Source organism: Melanotaenia boesemani, chromosome 4 (genome assembly GCF_017639745.1).
Source record: "Melanotaenia boesemani isolate fMelBoe1 chromosome 4, fMelBoe1.pri, whole genome shotgun sequence".
NCBI lineage: Eukaryota > Metazoa > Chordata > Actinopteri > Atheriniformes > Melanotaeniidae > Melanotaenia > Melanotaenia boesemani.
In genome coordinates this window covers 39,544,372-39,562,395 of record NC_055685.1, presented here as the reverse complement: position 1 = coordinate 39,562,395, position 18,024 = coordinate 39,544,372, and the positions used below count along the sequence as shown (strand labels likewise).

Below are 18,024 nucleotides of genomic sequence, written 5' to 3'. Positions count from 1 at the left end.
AAAGGGCCAAATAAAGATTAATAACGATTAATAAAACTGATAATTTTCTCCCTATTTTTCTTAGGTTGGGCTTCATAAAACGAGATGCCGACACCATCAGGAAGGGGCAGCGCTTGCTCAGACTCCTTTTTATCTTCTGCAGTTAGACCCTTAAATGCTTCTGATGGCAGTAAATCGTTTACATTTTAGAGTCCTGGTTCATGAATATGAATGACTTATTATGAATTATGTTAAATTGAGTATTTGTTGACATTTTGTTGCAGCCGTAAATATGTCATTCAAAGCTGTTTATTTGTGATTGATGTTATTTTTTAGGCTGTTTCTGTTAATCTGAAGACTCAAACTGAATTACCTTCTAAGGTTAAATAAAGTTGCCTGAATATGCATGAAGTAAAGTGATCTTGAGGTTACCTGGAAGAGCCTCCAGTGGAAGCTAAGCTCCCTCCTGGTCTGGTCTGGGAGGAATCTGCTTCTACATTTATGATGTATGGTTATTTGCTCATGTTAAAGGCACACGTTATGTCCCGGTGTGAAGGTGTGAGTTAACTCTGATGGCCCGAACATGGACGTGAAAAGATACAGGATGATATTTACAGGAGGAGCTTTGCGATGAAGTTTTTACTTTTTCTTGAAACGACAACAGAAATCACAGCTGCCTCCATCTCTGTGTGGTCTGCATGGGGTGGGCGATGCCTCAGGCTGGGTGGGCGGGGCCTCAGCCCACGGCTTTGTGTTTCCCACCGCAGCAGCGACACACCATGCCGCACCGGTGGCACGCCCTAAGGGGGGCGTAGCAGCACATGCACGGCGCCAGCAGCGACAGACCCACCAACGCCGCCCAGCGCAGGCAGAAGCGCTCATCGCTGGTGTCGCAGGAGCACGGGTCCGAGTAGTCGCCCTCCGGGTCGGACATGCAGTGGTACAGCAGGCTGTCGGCGCACCACATAAAGCTGACCCGTCGGATGCAGGTCTGAATGGGGTCCGGCGCCTCCTGGCAGCGGCCCCGCCCGTTGTCCTTGCTGTTGAACGTGTCCTGACAGTAAACGCAGCGGAGGTGCTCGCTGTCCTCCGGCCGTCGCGTGGCTTTCAGCTGAGGTGGCTGCAGCGTCACCACTGCCCTGCGGCCGGCGCCCAGCTTCCCGTCGCAGCTCAGCGGGTACAGGTAGGCATAGTCATGTTTGGGCAGCTCAGTCTTGGTGAAGTGCACGTAGGCATCCGGATTGTGCGGCTGGGTGAGCTTGCCCCTCGTAGAGTTGGCGTGACGGTAGTCCTCGTAGCCGGTGAGCCAGGTCCGCTCGCGGGGGTTGATGCGTACGATCTCCTCCTCCACTTGGAAACTGACATGACGAGGAAACACGTGCACCGCCTGCAGAGAAACACTTGTTAGAGCAAGTGTGTTCAGTTCCAGTTTTCAGAGGAGGACAACTCGCCTGGTCCAGGAAGCGCTGGTCTGAGGCCCGGTGCTGCTCATACAGGTGACCCAAGATGCAGCGGTGGCGCCGCAGTTCGCAGAAGTGGGCCGGCGCCATGGCGTGCATCACCGGCTCTCTCCTCTGAGACGAGTTGGACGAGCTGTCGGTGGCGGTCTGGAGGAAGAAAGAGAAGGTGTGAGCAGAAGGAATTCTGGGTTAAAGTGTAGCTCCGCCCCCTACTTTCTGCATAACTCCACCCACTGCCCAATTTGAAAAATGCCTGAAACTGCAGGGGTCGGGGTGGGAGGTGTGGGGTGATCAGGGGGCGGAGAGTGGGTGGGTCGGGATGCACAGACAAAAATGATTGACAGACAGCAGCTCAGCTCACAAGATGCAAAGCCAGTTTCACAAAGCAGCTACGCCACAGAGCGTCTTTGATGAGGAAGACTTTCCCTCCTGAACCTCCTCAGCTCCACATGAACCAGGTGGTCCTGAACGTATCAGTGTGAACTGTTAGTGCTGTTAGCCGTTAGCTGTTAGCTGCTGTCAGCAGCTCCAGCAGCTCTGGAAAGCTGTGGAGACTCGCGGCAGGTTGTGGCAGCTGCAGGAAGAGCTGCTGGAAGTTGCTGCTGCTACGATTTGAGCTGCTGTCTGTCGCCAGATGAGGATCAGCAGGTAAAGAATAAAGTCCGGTTTTACTTTTACACCCTCAGAAGCACAAATCCGTCCCATCGCAGGAAGATTTCATCAGAAACTCTGTGGAAGAACAGAAGTCTGAAACTAGCAGATCTACACTAGATAAGTTCACATCCCTTCATATGTGTTGGTGGGCGGGGCTTTCTGTGTCTGCAAGGTGAGGCCACGCCTACCTGCATCTGGAGGGAGGGGCTGTGGGGGTTTTAAATGTAAACAACCTCTCTATGTCACCAAAAACATGACCTGGTTTTACCCTGTAGAGGGCGCTATGAGACATTTTTTACCTACAAAAATAGATTTAAAAATACTAATTTTATCAACAGTATATGTGGTTTTCATCACAATTAAGTGAAACTGTGTTTACAGCTGAAAAAACACATTTTTGGGTGCACTAACCCTTTAAACAAAAAGGGTAAGGTTTGGTTCTGACAAACTAGATGTTTATTTTTTAGACCGGAAGCATCGTTACAGGAAGTGTCCCAGAAACACCCTCCTCTTCCTCTACCGGCCTGCAAACAGGATGAAGAAGAATGCTCTGCAAGCAGCAGCGTAAAGGTGCGAAGCCCATGCTTAAAGCGCCTGAAGTGCTGCTTATGGGAACACTTGTATACAATTAGCCAAGTCCAAACAATTTGCAGTTTGCTCTTTTTTATTGCTCACCAAATGTTCTGTGAAGCATGTAAATCCACCTGTTCACAGGCCATTCCTAATACACAGAGTACCAATACAGCAACAATGCATTTTTATCCAAACATGAAGATGTAAGGAATGAATGGACTACGAACCAACAAACGGTAAAATTACTGTGTTCACCTTCCTACAAGCAACACTTGTCCCCTGCAGGAAGGTTCCTGCTTATATAAGCGGTGACAAAGGCTGTACAATGCTGCCACTTGGTATCTGTATATCCATATACAGATACTTAAAATGGCTCCTACAGGCAGGTTGGCCCATCCTTTCCTCTAAGGTCAGCGGCCGTCTTCATGACTGGACATCCTGCGAAAACAAAGACCAGGAACTGATGCAGGCCAAGTTTCTCTTTAACCCGTAAAACTCCAAGCAAATTGTTGTGATTTTTGTCCACCTTATTTATTTATTTTTTTTATTGAACTGCATGTAGACACCGCAGCTTTTAATCCCAGTCACCAGAACAGGAAAACAGAATTTATTACTAAGTAAAGTGTTTTTCATTTGTATTTTAAAAACTAGGGGAAAACCTGTAGGAGCTCATTCATGGTTCAGCGCACCCTTCCAACAAACAGACAAAAGTCATATTGAAAAAATCTTAAATGGTGAGCGGCGAAATGGTCTGCTGAACACACAGGTGTCATTTCTATGATTCGATGGCTTAAGTGTGAAGTCAATAACACCCCTCACCACCTGAGTAGAGCAGAAATCTGAGCAAACATATAATGGAAATGAACAGAGCCAGCGGTGGGTGTGTGGATTTTCCTTTTCTTTCTCTTTTGAGTGGCATGTAGGTTTACTTTGTGTACGTAATATTATCACCAGCCAGCCTTTTCACAGTGTTCTTTTGAAGCGTTTTTTTCCTTGTGTAAAGTCGGACAGTGAGGGGGTTGGTGTGTGCCGGATCCCCCGTTTCTTTATTGCCAGAGTTATCGCTGTTTGCTGGTGAGACTGAGCTGGTGAGTCACATAAAAGTTGTTAAGGATATGATTGTTTCCACAAAATGTGCAATCAGTATGCTGCCCGCCAAGTGTACGTGGTGTTAATATTGTGTTCTGTTGTTTGTGTCGTTGCAGTTGTTTACCTGAAAGCGACACGGTTACTAGGGGATGCTTGTTGCTATTAGCAAGTAGCACCTGCTGGTTGCAATAAACATGAGTGAATAAGTAACCTGGCATTTGAGTGAGACACTGTTTCACCAGTTAAACACACCCTTTACGGTGGGAGTTATTGGACTAAAGGTAGTTAGCCTGATAAAACCGTACAGTGGGCTTACTCTGGGTTCTGAGGTGATGTGAGAGAAAACCCTAAAACCAATTGCAATGAAAGTCATAATGGATGTAAGCCAGTAGAAATGCCTACGTTTTGATATATAACTTGTGTGTGTACTGAAACAACTGTGGACATGAAAGAAGTTACACAAATTGTCTGAATAATTTTAAGAGCAAGATTTAGAGTGTGTGTTAGGGTGGGGAGCATCTGAGTGTGATTACTGAATTTTTATAAAAAGCAGTTCTGTAAAATATGTAAAAGATATTAAAATGTCCTTTTAGACAGTAAAAGTTTTATAATTCCCGACCTGTTTAAACTTTGCATGGAGTTTCTACATGAAAGTACGCCAGAGTTACAGGCCCTCCAAGCAGGATGGTTTATCATTTCAACAGGACTATTTAATTAATGAGATTTACGTTTTGTAAATCACATACAAAATAAGGCTTTTGTGCATCAAAGATCAAAGCATGCTATTCTGGATTGAGACACACATTTTCATTTAACTTATATGGGGGTTGTTCTGAGTTAAGACTCATCATGTTGGAAACTAAATAATATCGCAAGATAAAAACAAACTAATAGTAAAAAGTGCCTTAATGTGTACAGCACTTGCACCCATAATAATGTAATGTAATAATGTACAGTAATGTTTTATTAATGCTAGTTTGGGGATTTGCTTCTTCATATTGACCCCATTTTCTTTATACCCACACTGTAGTTGACTAACTGCAAAGGAGGTTTTAAAACTGCACATTCTGTCACATTTAGTCTAGAAAGCAGGAATCAAATACTGTAGCTTGAAGCACAACGTACACATCACTCTGGCATCAGTGCTTCACCCACTTGTTTTACCAGTTTACGGAGGACGTTCCTGCCCCTTGTAAATTAAATATGCCAACAAAGTATTTCATAATTATGAGATGAAAAGTCATTATTCATTTTATCATAATTTCATAATTACAACGGAGTCTCAGGGCGACATTAAGAAAAAACTCACAGACTTCTAGAATAAAGTCATAATTTTATGAGAATAACGTCATTTTTACCAGCCGTTTAAGGGACGTTGTTAAAATGAGGGCTGTGAAGCATTTCGTGAAGTTGTACCAGGAGTTACTTCATTTTTTGGCACATCAGCATCACATTATCATTAATACCAGAATTTTGAAAAGAATCTGCAAGAAAATGTCCCTCATGGTTAACAAAACACCCCTCCGATCCAGATCAGATCCAGATCAACCTCACTTCCTGCCAGCTTTTGTTCCAATAAACTGAGCTATAACACCTACGCTCAATATCGTTGATACAGAATTTCATGATTTATGATTTTATTTTTTAAAAGAGCTAAAAAACTGTGTTTGTGTTTGAATTGAGTTTTTTTGTGGGGGAGGGACAACTTCTCCAGCCTTTGAAAATATTTTCTCGTATGGCTGAGATAAGGATCACGGCGAGATCTGAGCTGTGTTCCAAACCAGTCACATGGTCCATGGGGGGTCACGGAAATACTTCCTGGATTACTCGACACGCGTCAGAGTGTAGATGGGAGTTAAAGATCTCATCTCACTCCATGGCCCACAATGTTTCACGTTGTACCAGACCAGGGACTTGAACCTGGGTCCTCCAGCCACAAACCACCAAGACCCCCAGTTTAAATCAAGAGCGTATCCCAGCTGTTACTGGGCCAGAGGCAGGTACACCTGGACAGGTGTTTGTGTGTGATGTTGTAAACACATGAGGATGTCCGACCCTCCCGTCCTTCACTCTTCCTGTCCAACATCCATTACAACATACACACATTTATTGTGCTGCCTTGTGAGAAATCGGCCCTACAGTGAGGACGTCTTCGTTAAGGTCTAAAAGAGAAGCTGGACCTCACAAAGACACACGAACACAACACACGTTCATTAAGGAAAACCAGCCAGAACATTCAAACTTCTCACCGTGAAGACGTCGTCGTCTCCGAGCTCTGCTTCATTCTGCAGCGTGGACGAAGACGTGGTCGAGCCTGGAGGTCAGAGAGCAGATCTGAGGATCAGTTTCCTCCAGAAGACCTTCAGCGGAGGACTTGCTGGATAAACTTGACTGGACGACAAAAAGCTGCAGTAACTGGAATGATGATGATGATGGTAATGGTGATGATGATGATGATGAGCAGGAAGGGAAAGCTGTTTTCTCCAACGCTGAAAAAAACTTCTGATGTTAAGAAAAAAAGTTAAAATCCACACATGAACATACAGTTTTAAAAGATGAGTGAGATCTCAGTGACTCCTGTTCAGTTAGAGTACTGCAAGGATCTGGACCCCTTCATGTATGTAAATAGTTTCACAGTCATCATGCGCCCCAAGCCCCCTCTATGTTCGCATGGCTGTAGCAAGTACATCCACCAGAAGGCAGTGCAGAGCTCAGAGTCCATCTCCGAGTTCTGATGTCAGTTTCAGACCATAACAAACATGTTGATGATGGAGGAGATCATGATGATGTTCATTCTAAGAAGAAAACATAAAAAGAAGCAGAGGCGTAGACTCCTTTTCAAACTTTCCAGAAACAGTAGAAGAAGAAATGATTCTCACCACTAACTGTTGACGCGCTCACTGCTAATAGCTAGCGTTCTCACCGCTAACTGGCTCGTATGGATCAGACTTACTGGGTTTGCTGGGCCTCTTTTCTGAGAACAGAACCTTGGTGATGTGAAAGCAGTGCTCCTCCTCTTCGTTTCCCCTCCTGGGTTCTGACAGGTCGCTGCATCCACTGGTACAGACCCAGACGGGTTGAAAGCATCTGATTGGTTCAGCCTGCTGTCAGTTAAGAAAAGAACCAATGGGCTGTGGATTGATGGGTTTCATTGGTCAGGAAAGTAAGTTCGGTGCTGAATATTTGGATGAATAAATTACTCAGGTACAGGTACGCAAGAACAGGGTCCCGGTTTTAGTTGGGCCGCTGATATTATGGACCAGTCAGACCAGTAAATAAACTGTGTGGACCTGCCAGGAAAAGCCGGTCTGACCCTGCATACTACAGCAGGTAGTCTTCTTTCACCTTGTCTGCGGCAGGGTGGAGTTTTGGTGGAGGTGGTTTCCATGTCTTCATTTTCAGGAGTATCGTACAGAGTATCGTACAGAGTATCGTACAACTTCCTGCTTCAAGATTTTCAGCCCATTTAAATTTTTCAGTCAATCACAGAATTTTTCTCCGACGCCCCACAATGAAAAAGTTCTGATGTGTCGAGAACAAGAACCAAGAACTTTGTTCCCACCGCCTCAAGAACAAAAACAAAGTTCTCTGTTCGGAGGATGTAACGAGTTCTGCTGCTTATTGACCCCTCTTTGCTGTCCTCTCCACCCCCCACAGGTCCAGGAAGATGGGCCTCCTTCCTGGTTCTGGTTCTAATGGGCATTTTAGTGGATTATTTTTAATTGGATTATAACTGGACTACGATGAACTGGACTGTGTCTGTAAAGGAACGTTGGGATGACTTCATTTGTGAACTGGAGCTGTATAAAGCTGAGCTGAACTTTGAAGTAAATGTTTAAATAACTGGATGAAGCTTTAGGACGAGTTAAGGGGACATTAAGGTTTCTTCTGCGTACCTTCTGTCAGGTCCTCCAGAGCTTTCCTAACGCCGCGGTCAAAGGCTCGAGCGTCAGACGGACTTTGGAAGGTCAGACCGCACTTTTTATTGTCCACCTTCCAGTGGTGGAAAGTAGGCGTTGCCTTCGTGTAGACCAGGTCCTTTTTCAAGAAGCACTCCAGAATCACCTGATGAGAAAGGTAAGGTTACACTCCAAGCCGAGCCAACTTTATTTATAAAGCACTTTACGACAGCAGCCACTGAACAAAGTGCTGAGCGTAAAATAACTAAGAACAATAAAACATTAAATAATAAAAGACAAGACGATAAAATCATTAAAACAATAAAAATCATTAAAACAATAAAAATCAATACAAAATAAAAACAATGCAAACAATGAAAGCAAAGTCAGACTGGGTGAAACGCCAACGAAAAGAGGAGGCTCTTTAGACGGGATGTAAAACTGAACAGGGAAGAAGCCGGTCTGACCGTTGAGGCTTCCTCAGCTCCACTGACAGTCCCTCTACAGGACGCTCCAACCACAAACATCATCCAGGTAAAACTCCGTGTTGGAATAAAAACAGCTGGAGCTCATTTCTCTGGAGCAAGTTTTTATTATTACTTTAAAATTCAAAGTAATGGACATTAATAAATGCTGGTTTCTCTTTTTATATAAATACTGCTACAAGTTTATTCTATAACCCTCGTGTCCTCTAATTTTAGAACCTCTGGTGACCTTTATGGCCAAATATGACCTCGCAGTTACTATTGTAAAATCATCAAACAACAATACTTTTTTCACCTCTGTTTTTTGTAAATCACTAAACTCCAGACCTGCTCAAAGCTACCAAAAATTCTAATATTTTTAGGATTTTAATGCCTTAGATGCCAATTTAGTTATTTGAAATATTCATATGTGTATATATATATATATATATATATATATATATACATATATATACATCAAAATCATTATTTCTTTTCTATATATTAATTACCAGAGGGATGGGTATTCGGTCTTGATTACAGTCCTGGAATGTCAACGATTATCAGTAAAATTGATTTGATTGCATCTGTATTTTTATGCAGTATCAGACACTCCCGTTAGGGACCTTTATGGCCAAAAATGTTCCACTGAACTCCATTAAAAATCCATATTTTAATCTCAAAGTCATTCCAGTTTAAAATAGTTAATCATTTAATGTCAGAATTTAATATGGAAGAAAAGTCGTGTTACTTGACCTTTTTACTGGATTCCACCTGATTCAGATGGTTTTCCATTGTACGTAGATGCTCCAAATACTCGTATTTTTCCAGCTTTATTTTGAGCCGCAGGACCACCAGGGGGAGCTAAGAGTGATTTGTTTTTGAGTGAAATATCTTTTATTTAACGGTTGATTAGAAGTCAATTATTAAATTGTTGCACACATACACACTTAAAAAATATTAATTCCAATAATTAAACTGGCATTTACAGGGTTAAAATCCTTAAATGATTGATTGGAGGTTTTGAGCAGGTCTGAAGTTGTTTAAGTGATTTAGGAAAAACTAAGTATTGATGTTGATGGATTTTATTGCAGTTTTTGTGGGTAGAAATTTTTGGTCTCAAAAGGTGTTAAATGCATCAACAGGATATAAAAGATGAGAGAAAAATACGCTGGATTCAAAAATCTGACTCAAAAGAAGAGTTATTGCAAAATGCATGCTACTAGCTGCAAAGCTAGAACCATGGCAACCACATGAAAAAGAAGGTTCAGAAAAATGTCAGAAAAAGCCTGAGGAGGACGTCTGTTAGCAACGTTTCCATAACATTCAGAGCGAAGCAGGTTGGGAACCCACCTGCCGGTCTTTCAGCCGCTCTCCATGGATCAGGAAGGTGTTTCGTCCCAGCAGCTCGCTCGGCTGCAGCCTGGCCACGCCCACTCTGCTCAGGCAGCCGTCCTGCGCCAACCAGCCGCCACTCGACTCATCTCTGGTCATCACCACCGCTTTGACCCGCACAACGTAGCTGTCACTGCAACCGAGGAAGCAAACCATCCTCATCAGCCGCCTGAAAACCGCTGACAGGATTACGTTCCTCTCCAGGCAGAAAAAATCTCATCCAGGTGTTGGGACGCCACAGAACCAAAGCTCTGATTGGTGGATTTAAACTGAATCTCTTACTGTGAAAGGAAAAAACCTCCTTTCCAGTTAGCCACTCCCACCAACTCCCCCACTCTTTCTCCGCTCACTAGGGGGAGATGTTTCTTGAAACTACCTCTCACCAAAAAGATAGAAGAAGGAAATCCAGCTCATTGATTGGCCAAGACTGATACCCCCCTCCCCCACCTTTATTTGAACATTTGAAGATCAGCTGCTCGTTCACTGTTTTATTGAAGGGTAACCCTCATGGATCCTGAGGTTCCTGGACTCTCAGGTTCCTGGATCCTGAGATCCCAGCCGTATTCAGAGCAGCAGCAAGCAAGCGGCCAATCAGAACATGTGTTTCCCTCTGCTGGGATTCAGCCTGCAGTCTAACAGATAGTGTGTCATGAGCCATCACTCTGCAGTGACACACACACACACACACACACACACACACTTTTATCACCTGTTCACACCAACTAATAATCATCATCGTTCCTGAGTGTGCAGCTTTATCACACAATGCTGGCGAATCTGGTGCAGTCAGGTGATGAGGACAGGTGATAAGGACAGGTGATGAGGACAGGTGATGAGGACAGGTGATAAGGACAGGTGAGGTCAGGTGATGAGGACAGGTGATAAGGACAGGTGAGGTCAGGTGATGAGGACAGGTGATAAGGACAGGTGAGGTCAGGTGATGAGGACAGGTGATAAGGACAGGTGATGAGGTCAGGTGATGAAGACAGGTGAGGTCAGATGATAAGGAGAGGTGAGGACAGGTGATGAGGACAGGTGATAAGGACAGGTGATAGGAACAGGTGATAAGGACAGGTGAGGGCAGGTGATAAGGACAGGTGATGAGGACAGGTGAGGCAGGTGATGAGGACAGGTGACAAGGACAGGTGATAAGAACAGGTGATAAGGACAGGTGAGGTCAGGTGATGAGGACAGGTGATAAGAACAGGTGATGAGGACAGGTGAGGTCAGGTGATAAGAACAGGTGATAAGGACAGGTGAGGACAGGTGATGAGGACAGGTAATAAGGACAGGTGATAAGAACAGGTGATGAGGACAGGTGAGGTCAGGTGATGAGGACAGGTGATAAGGACAGGTGATGAGGACAGGTGAGGTCAGGTGATAAGGACAGGTGATAAGGACAGGTGATAAGGACAGGTGAAGTCAGGTGATAAGGAGAGGTGATGAGGACAGGTGATAAGGACAGGTGATGAGGACAGGTGAGGACAGGTGATGAGGACAGGTGATAAGGACAGGTGATAAGAACAGGTGATGAGGACAGGTGAGGTCAGGTGATGAGGACAGGTGATAAGGACAGGTGAGGTCAGGTGACACCTTCAGCAACGGACGCATCAGATCTCGGTCAAGGATTTCCTGCAGTTTCTGTCTGCTGGACATTTTTTCCATTTGCTGACACACTGAAGCTCCTGCCAGCAAACCGTCACTGTCTCCTACCTGGGCAGGTAGCTGGTGTATGAGGTCTGAGCCACGGGTATAATCCCAGGAGTCAACCCTCCCGCTGGGAGGAATAAGGTGATATGATAGTAAAAGGGACAGAAGTAAATCTTGGACTAATGTATTAAATAAAATAAAGCAGTTTAAAGGGAATTCGGTTTGCTTCTGATTTTTTTGTTTACAGTAATGATGGATGTTCTTTGGAGTCCACACCTGCACCAGGTGTGTTTGAAATGAGTCACGTAGCCTGCTTCTTCACTCCACCTGGAAAACTGAATGCAGTTAATACCAAATGATCCCTCATGGTTTACAGATGGACACATGCATCAGAGGAGGAGATATTCCAACTTGAAGAACATAATAAAGATTAGTGACTGATTATTATATGAACTCGGATCTAATGGCTTATAATAAACTAAATTACCTGGAAAAAGGACAGTTTTATAATTATAACAATAATAATAAATGATGGCTGTTGCTGACTGGCTGCTGTAACTTGATGTGATTAACGTAATTTATGGGTTAATCTTATTTCATTTATTTATTTGTTTATCTGTTTATGTGTTTGTGTTTATGTGTTTATGTGTTCATCTATTTTTGTGTTTATGTGTTTATTTGTTTGTGTTTATGTGTTTGTGTTTATGTGTTTTTGTGTTTTTGTGTTTATGTCTTTGTGTTTATGTGTTTATCTGTTTATGTGTTTATTTGTTTGTGTTTATGTGTTTCTGTTTATGTGTTTATGTGTTTGTGTTTATCTGTTTATGTGTTTATGTATTTGTGTTTATGTGTTTGTGTGTTTATGTGTTTGTGTGTTTGTGTGTTTGTGTTTATCTGTTTATCTGTTTGTGTTTATGTGTTTATGTGTTTGTGTTTATGTGTTTATGTGTTTGTGTTTATGTGTTTATGTGTTTGTGTTTATCTGTTTATGTGTTTGTGTTTATGTGTTTATCTGTTTAGGTGTTGATATGTTTGTGTTTATGTGTTTATGTGTTAATGTGTTAATGTGTTTATGTGTTTGTGTTTATCTGTTTATGTATTTGTGTTTATGTGTTTATGTGTTTGTGTTTATGTGTTTATGTGTTTGTGTTTATGTGTTTATGTATTTATGTGTTTGTGTTTATGTGTTTATGTGTTTGTGTTTATCTGTTTATGTGTTTGTGTTTATGTGTTTATCTGTTTAGGTGTTGATATGTTTGTGTTCATGTGTTGACGTGTTTGTGTTTATGTGTTTTGTGTTGATGTGTTTATGTGTTTGTGTTTATGTGTTTATGTGTTTGTGTTTATGTGTTTATGTATTTATGTGTTTGTGTTTATGTGTTTATGTGTTTGTGTTTATCTGTTTATGTGTTTGTGTTTATGTGTTTATCTGTTTAGGTGTTGATATGTTTGTGTTCATGTGTTGACGTGTTTGTGTTTATGTGTTTTGTGTTGATGTGTTTATGTGTTTGTGTTTATGTGTTTATATGTTTATGTGTTGATGTGTTTATGTGTTGATGTGTTTGTGTTGATGTGTTTGTGTTTATGTGTTTGTGTTTATGTGTTTGTGTTGATGTGTTGATGTGTTTGTGTTTATGTGTTTATGTGTTTGTGTTTATGTGTTGATGTGTTTGTGTTTATGTGTTTGTGTGTTTATGTGTTTGTGTTTATGTGTTTACGTGTTTGTGTTTATGTGTTTGTGTTTATGTGTTTGTGTGTTTATGTGTTTGTGTTTATGTGTTTGTGTTTATGTGTTTGTGTGTTTATGTGTTTGTGTTTATGTGTTTACGTGTTTGTGTTTATGTGTTTGTTTTTATGTGTTTATGTGTTCATCTGTTTATGTGTTTATGTGTTTATGTTTATGTGTTTATTTGTTTGTGTTTATGTGTTTATGTGTTTGTGTTTATGTGTTTATTTGTTTGTTTTTATGTGTTTATGTGTTTATGTTTTTGTGTTTATGTGTTTATGTGTTTATGTGTTTATGTGTTTATGTGTTTGTGTTTATCTGTTTATGTGTTTGTTTATCTGTTTATGTGTTTGTTTATCTGTTTGTGTTTGTGTTTATCTGTTTGTGTTTATGTGTTTATGTGTTTGTTTATCTGTTTATGTGTTTGTGTTTATGTGTTCGTGTTTATGTGTTTGTGTTTATCTGTTTATGTGTTTGTTTATCTGTTTATGTGTTTGTGTTTATGTGTTTATGTGTTTGTGTTTATGTGTTTGTGTTTATGTTTATGTGTTTGTGTTTATCTGTTTATGTGTTTGTGTTTATGTGTTTATCTGTTTATGTGTTTGTGTTTGTGTTTATCTGTTTATGTGTTTGTTTATCTGTTTATGTGTTTGTGTTTATGTGTTTATGTGTTTGTGTTTATCTGTTTATGTGTTCGTTTATCTGTTTATGTGTTTGTGTTTATGTGTTTATGTGTTTGTGTTTATGTGTTTATGTGTTCATCTGTTTATGTGTATATGTGTTTATGTTTATGTGTTTATTTGTTTGTGTTTATGTGTTTATGTTTTTGTGTTTATGTGTTTATATATTTGTGTTTATGTGTTTATGTATTTGTATTTATGTGTTTATCTGTTTATCTGTTTATGTGTTTATGTGTTTATGTGTTTATGTATTTGTATTTATGTGTTTGTGTTTATCTGTTTATGTGTTTGTGTTTATGTGTTTATGTGTTTATGTATTTGTATTTATGTGTTTATGTGTTTATCTGTTTATGTGTTTATGTGTTTGTGTTTATGTGTTTATGTATTTGTATTTATGTGTTTGTGTTTATCTGTTTATGTGTTTGTGTTTATGTGTTTATGTGTTTATCTGTTTATGTGTTTGTTTATCTGTTTATGTGTTTGTGTTTATGTGTTTATGTGTTTGTGTTTATCTGTTTATGTGTTTGTGTTTGTGTTTATGTGTTTATGTGTTTGTGTTTATCTGTTTATGTGTTTGTTTATCTGTTTATGTGTTTGTGTTTATGTGTTTGTGTTCATGTGTTTATGTGTTTTTGTTTATCTGTTTATGTGTTTGTTTATCTGTTTATGTGTTTGTGTTTATGTGTTTATCTGTTTATGTGTTGATGTGTTCGTGTTTATGTGTTGATGTGTTGATGTGTTGATGTGTTGATGTGTTTGTGTTTGTGTTTATGTGTTTGTGTTGATGTGTTGATGTGTTTGTGTTTATGTGTTTGTGTGTTTATGTGTTTGTGTTTATGTGTTTATGTGTTTATGTGTTAATGTTGTTTCTATATAGTTTTGGTGGAAGTTGGGTTGTGTAAGCAAGCAAGTGCTAGTCGTCGCATCGTGTATTGTCCTTTATTCATATTTACACAGTGTGTTTGGTATATAGTAATACTGTTTTGTCTATTGTTATGTCTTTATGTTTCCTTTGGTCCCCCTTGCAAACGAGATGTTACATCTCAAGAGGTTTTCAATAATAAATTGAAATAGAAATAAATTATAATGATGACATAACTCGATGCATTTGCTAGTAGAAAAACAGTAGTGAGGTGGTGGCATCCATTAGAAAGGTGCTTAGTCTGCATGTTAGATGATGTTTCCACGGTAACAGACAGCAGGTACAGTACAAAACATGACTCGTGGTATTTCCTTCACAACATGTTTCCAACAATCACTAATGATCTTTTTCAGGACAGGTAGGGGAGTAAAGATGGATCAGTCCAGATCACACATCGTAATGACATCAGAACCTTTAAACAAGGGGTGTTAAACGTATGGCCAGGAGGCTAAAACCGGCCTGTCAGAGGGTCCAATCTGGCCCACAGGATGAGTGTGGTACAGACAGTATCTGTAATATTATAATAAAAGTAACTAATATGTTAAAGTAACTGTAATTCTTTGTTTAGTTTTTAAAAATATAAACAGTCGTGGCAGTAACCCCCAAACTCGTTGGTGGACACCAGCAGTAAGCGATGCCGTCAAGCTGAAGAAGGAGTCCTATCAGGCCTTTTTGGCCTGTGGGACTCCAGAGGCAGCTGATGGGTATCGGCGGGCTAAGCGGAACGCAGAGTCGGCTTCGCTGAGGCAAAAACTGGGGCATGGGAGGAGTTTGGAGAGGCCATAGAGAATGACTTCCAGACAGCTTCGAGGAGATTTTGTTCTACCATCCGGTGGCTGAGGAGGGGAAAGCAGTGCTCCGTCAACACTGTGTACAGTGGGGATGGGGGGCTGCTGACCTCGACTCGAGACGTTGTGAAGTGGTGGAGGGAATACTTCGTAGACCTCCTCAATCCCACCAACATGTCTTCTGATGAGGAAGCAGAGTCTGGGGTAGCTGGTACTGGCTCTTCTATCTCTGGGGCTAAGGTTGCTGAGGTGGTTAAAAAGCTCCTCGGTGGCAGGGCCCCGGGGGTGGATGAGGTCCGCCCAGAGTTCCTTAAAGCTCTGGATGCTGTAGGGCTGTCTTGGCTGACACGCCTCTGCAGCATCGCGTGGACATCGGGGACAGTTCCCCTGGACTGGCAGACTGGGGTGGTGGTCCTCCTCTTCAAAAAGGGGGACCGGAGGATGTGCTCCAACTACAGGGGGATCACACTCCTCAGCCTCGCCGGTAAGGTCTATTCAGGGGTGCTGGAGAGGAGGGTCCGTCAGATAGTCGAACCTCGGATTGAGGAGGAGCAGTGTGGTTTTCGTCCTGGTCGTGGACCAGTGGACCAGCTCTACACCCTCTTCGGGGTCTTTGAGGGGGCATGGGGGTTCGCTGAACCAGTCTACATGTGCTTTGTGGACTTGGAGACCGTGTCCCCCGGGGACTCCTGTGGGGTTACTCCGGGAGTATGGAGTACAGGACCCGCTTGTACGAGCTGGTGTCAGGATTATTACATACATGTAGAAATCTACACGTATGTACGTTTAAAATAAATTCTAGATGTGAAAATGTTTCTCGGATCATCATGTGAAATGCTGGATTTTTCCTTTCACTGGTCCATCCCACTGGAGACCAGATTGTTCTGGGTGTGGAACCTGGACTAAGATGGGTTTGACCCTCCTGGTCTAATTGGGGAACTGGGAAACCCCTAATTTGGGTTGGTTGGTCTGTCTGACCTAAAATCATCTTCAGGATCTACTGATGTAACATGAAACCTGATTGGTTATCAGACAGGAAGCTGAGAATAAACAACAATCAGCTGATACGAAGAAGACCAGAGCTCAGAGATGTCCTTTCTGTTCCTTGTTCCCAGTAACAGGACCTACAGCAGGTCTTCTCAAGCCAGTTCGGGACTTCACCTTCATCTTCATCTGACTGCTTTCTGTCTGATGAAATCTGGGCCACATCTTGAACCGGATTACCGGGTGGTTCTGACACACCTGAGGTCAGAGCCAGCTGCAATGATGATGATGATGGTGACGATGATGACTCACACATGCCACGGCCTCGTTTTTACAGAGAGATGAAGATGCTGAAGGAAACGTGTGATCATCAGACGACTCAGACCTCCTGTGTCCCCCCGTCATCATCCTCATCATCATCATCAGACTATGGCGGGGGTTGAGGTACTCACTCGTCTGGGCGCGTGTCCTCGCTCATCTTTTCCGTTTCACCTCCGGTGGTAAGGAGCTCGCGCCGCTGCAGCGCGGTGTGGTTTCTTCATGTTTCCTCTGACGAGGCAGCGGCAGACGCGGTGGCTGCGGCTTCCTCACGCGCGCCGCTCAGGTCTGATGCGTTCTGGTCCAACAACACCACTGTCACCTCCTTTTCTCCTTAGCTGAGGGAGCGCATCCGATCCCCTCCTCCTCTTCACCTTCCTCCTCCTTCAGCACCTCCTCCTCCACCGAACCGGCCTGGAACGCGGTGACCGAGACTGGAGCGCTGCTGTCGGTGAGGATGGTCCTGGATGAGTCCCATCTCCTCCTTACTCCATGTTTGACTAAGAGCGGAGGCAGAGGCGGTGACGTCAGACAGTCACGTGTCCTTACCATTATACCTTAGCCTATAATAATAATAATAATAATAATAATAATAATAATAATAATAATAATGACGTCACTGAAAGGTTGAAGCTTTTCCCTCTAACTGAATATTTGGAATAAATTTGTTTCTCTAAGCCGTTTTATTAAATCATTTTAAATGACTGTTTCAGCTCTGATGCATGAATTATTGGTAAACTGCCACATTTTTACACACATGTGTTATTTATGTATTCTTATTCTTATAAAAATAAAGCTGAGTCATTGTCTTGTCCTGTTTATCATATAGGCAAACATGGTAATTACTATACACACACACACACACACATATATATATATATGTGTGTGTGTGTGTGTGTGTGTGTGTGTGTGTGTGTGTGTGTGTGTGTATTATGAGCATCATAATTGCCAATTTTGCCTTCTTATATATTAGTCTATAAATAGATTTAAAAATAAATAAATATATAAATAAATAAATAAAATAAATTTTATAGTCATGATATACTTTCACGCTATGTTCTTAAAATGGGATCTAAAAACAACAAATGTTGTTCAACAACTTTATTCCAGCACCAACTTTAACATTGAATTCCAACATGGTGTGAATGTAAACAGAACCAGGCACACCCGATCCTCCTGCAGACCTCCCCGACTAACTGCAGCTGCTCCAACTGACACCTTCAACCCAGATTCAGGCCCAGATGGTCTCCCCCCGACTCATCCCATGGATGTGTACTACGACCAGAAGAACTGGATAGGAGGACAAGCCACGTTCACTGCCCCCAGCTGGAAATGGTCCACAGTCTAACATATTCGCCCTCGTCACCCTGGTACAGGAACTGGGTGGAAACAGAAGACCATATCTTCCTTCTACTGAGGACGTCTGTAAGGAGGAGCATCATG

General features: G+C 42.1%; 1 protein-coding gene across 1 annotated transcript; it reads right to left on the bottom strand.

Moving 5' to 3' along the window:
• Window positions 1–17,123, bottom strand: spred2a (sprouty related EVH1 domain containing 2a). Its single transcript, XM_041982915.1, has 6 exons — window positions 16,716–17,123; window positions 9,472–9,646; window positions 7,652–7,820; window positions 6,005–6,069; window positions 1,431–1,586; window positions 1–1,366 (listed from the first exon to the last, which is right to left on the bottom strand). Exons 1-6 carry the CDS (start codon window positions 16,739–16,741, stop codon window positions 716–718), a joined length of 1,242 nt encoding a protein of 413 aa, XP_041838849.1. The 5' UTR covers window positions 16,742–17,123; the 3' UTR covers window positions 1–715.
• Between the last annotated feature and the right edge of the window lie 901 nt (window positions 17,124–18,024).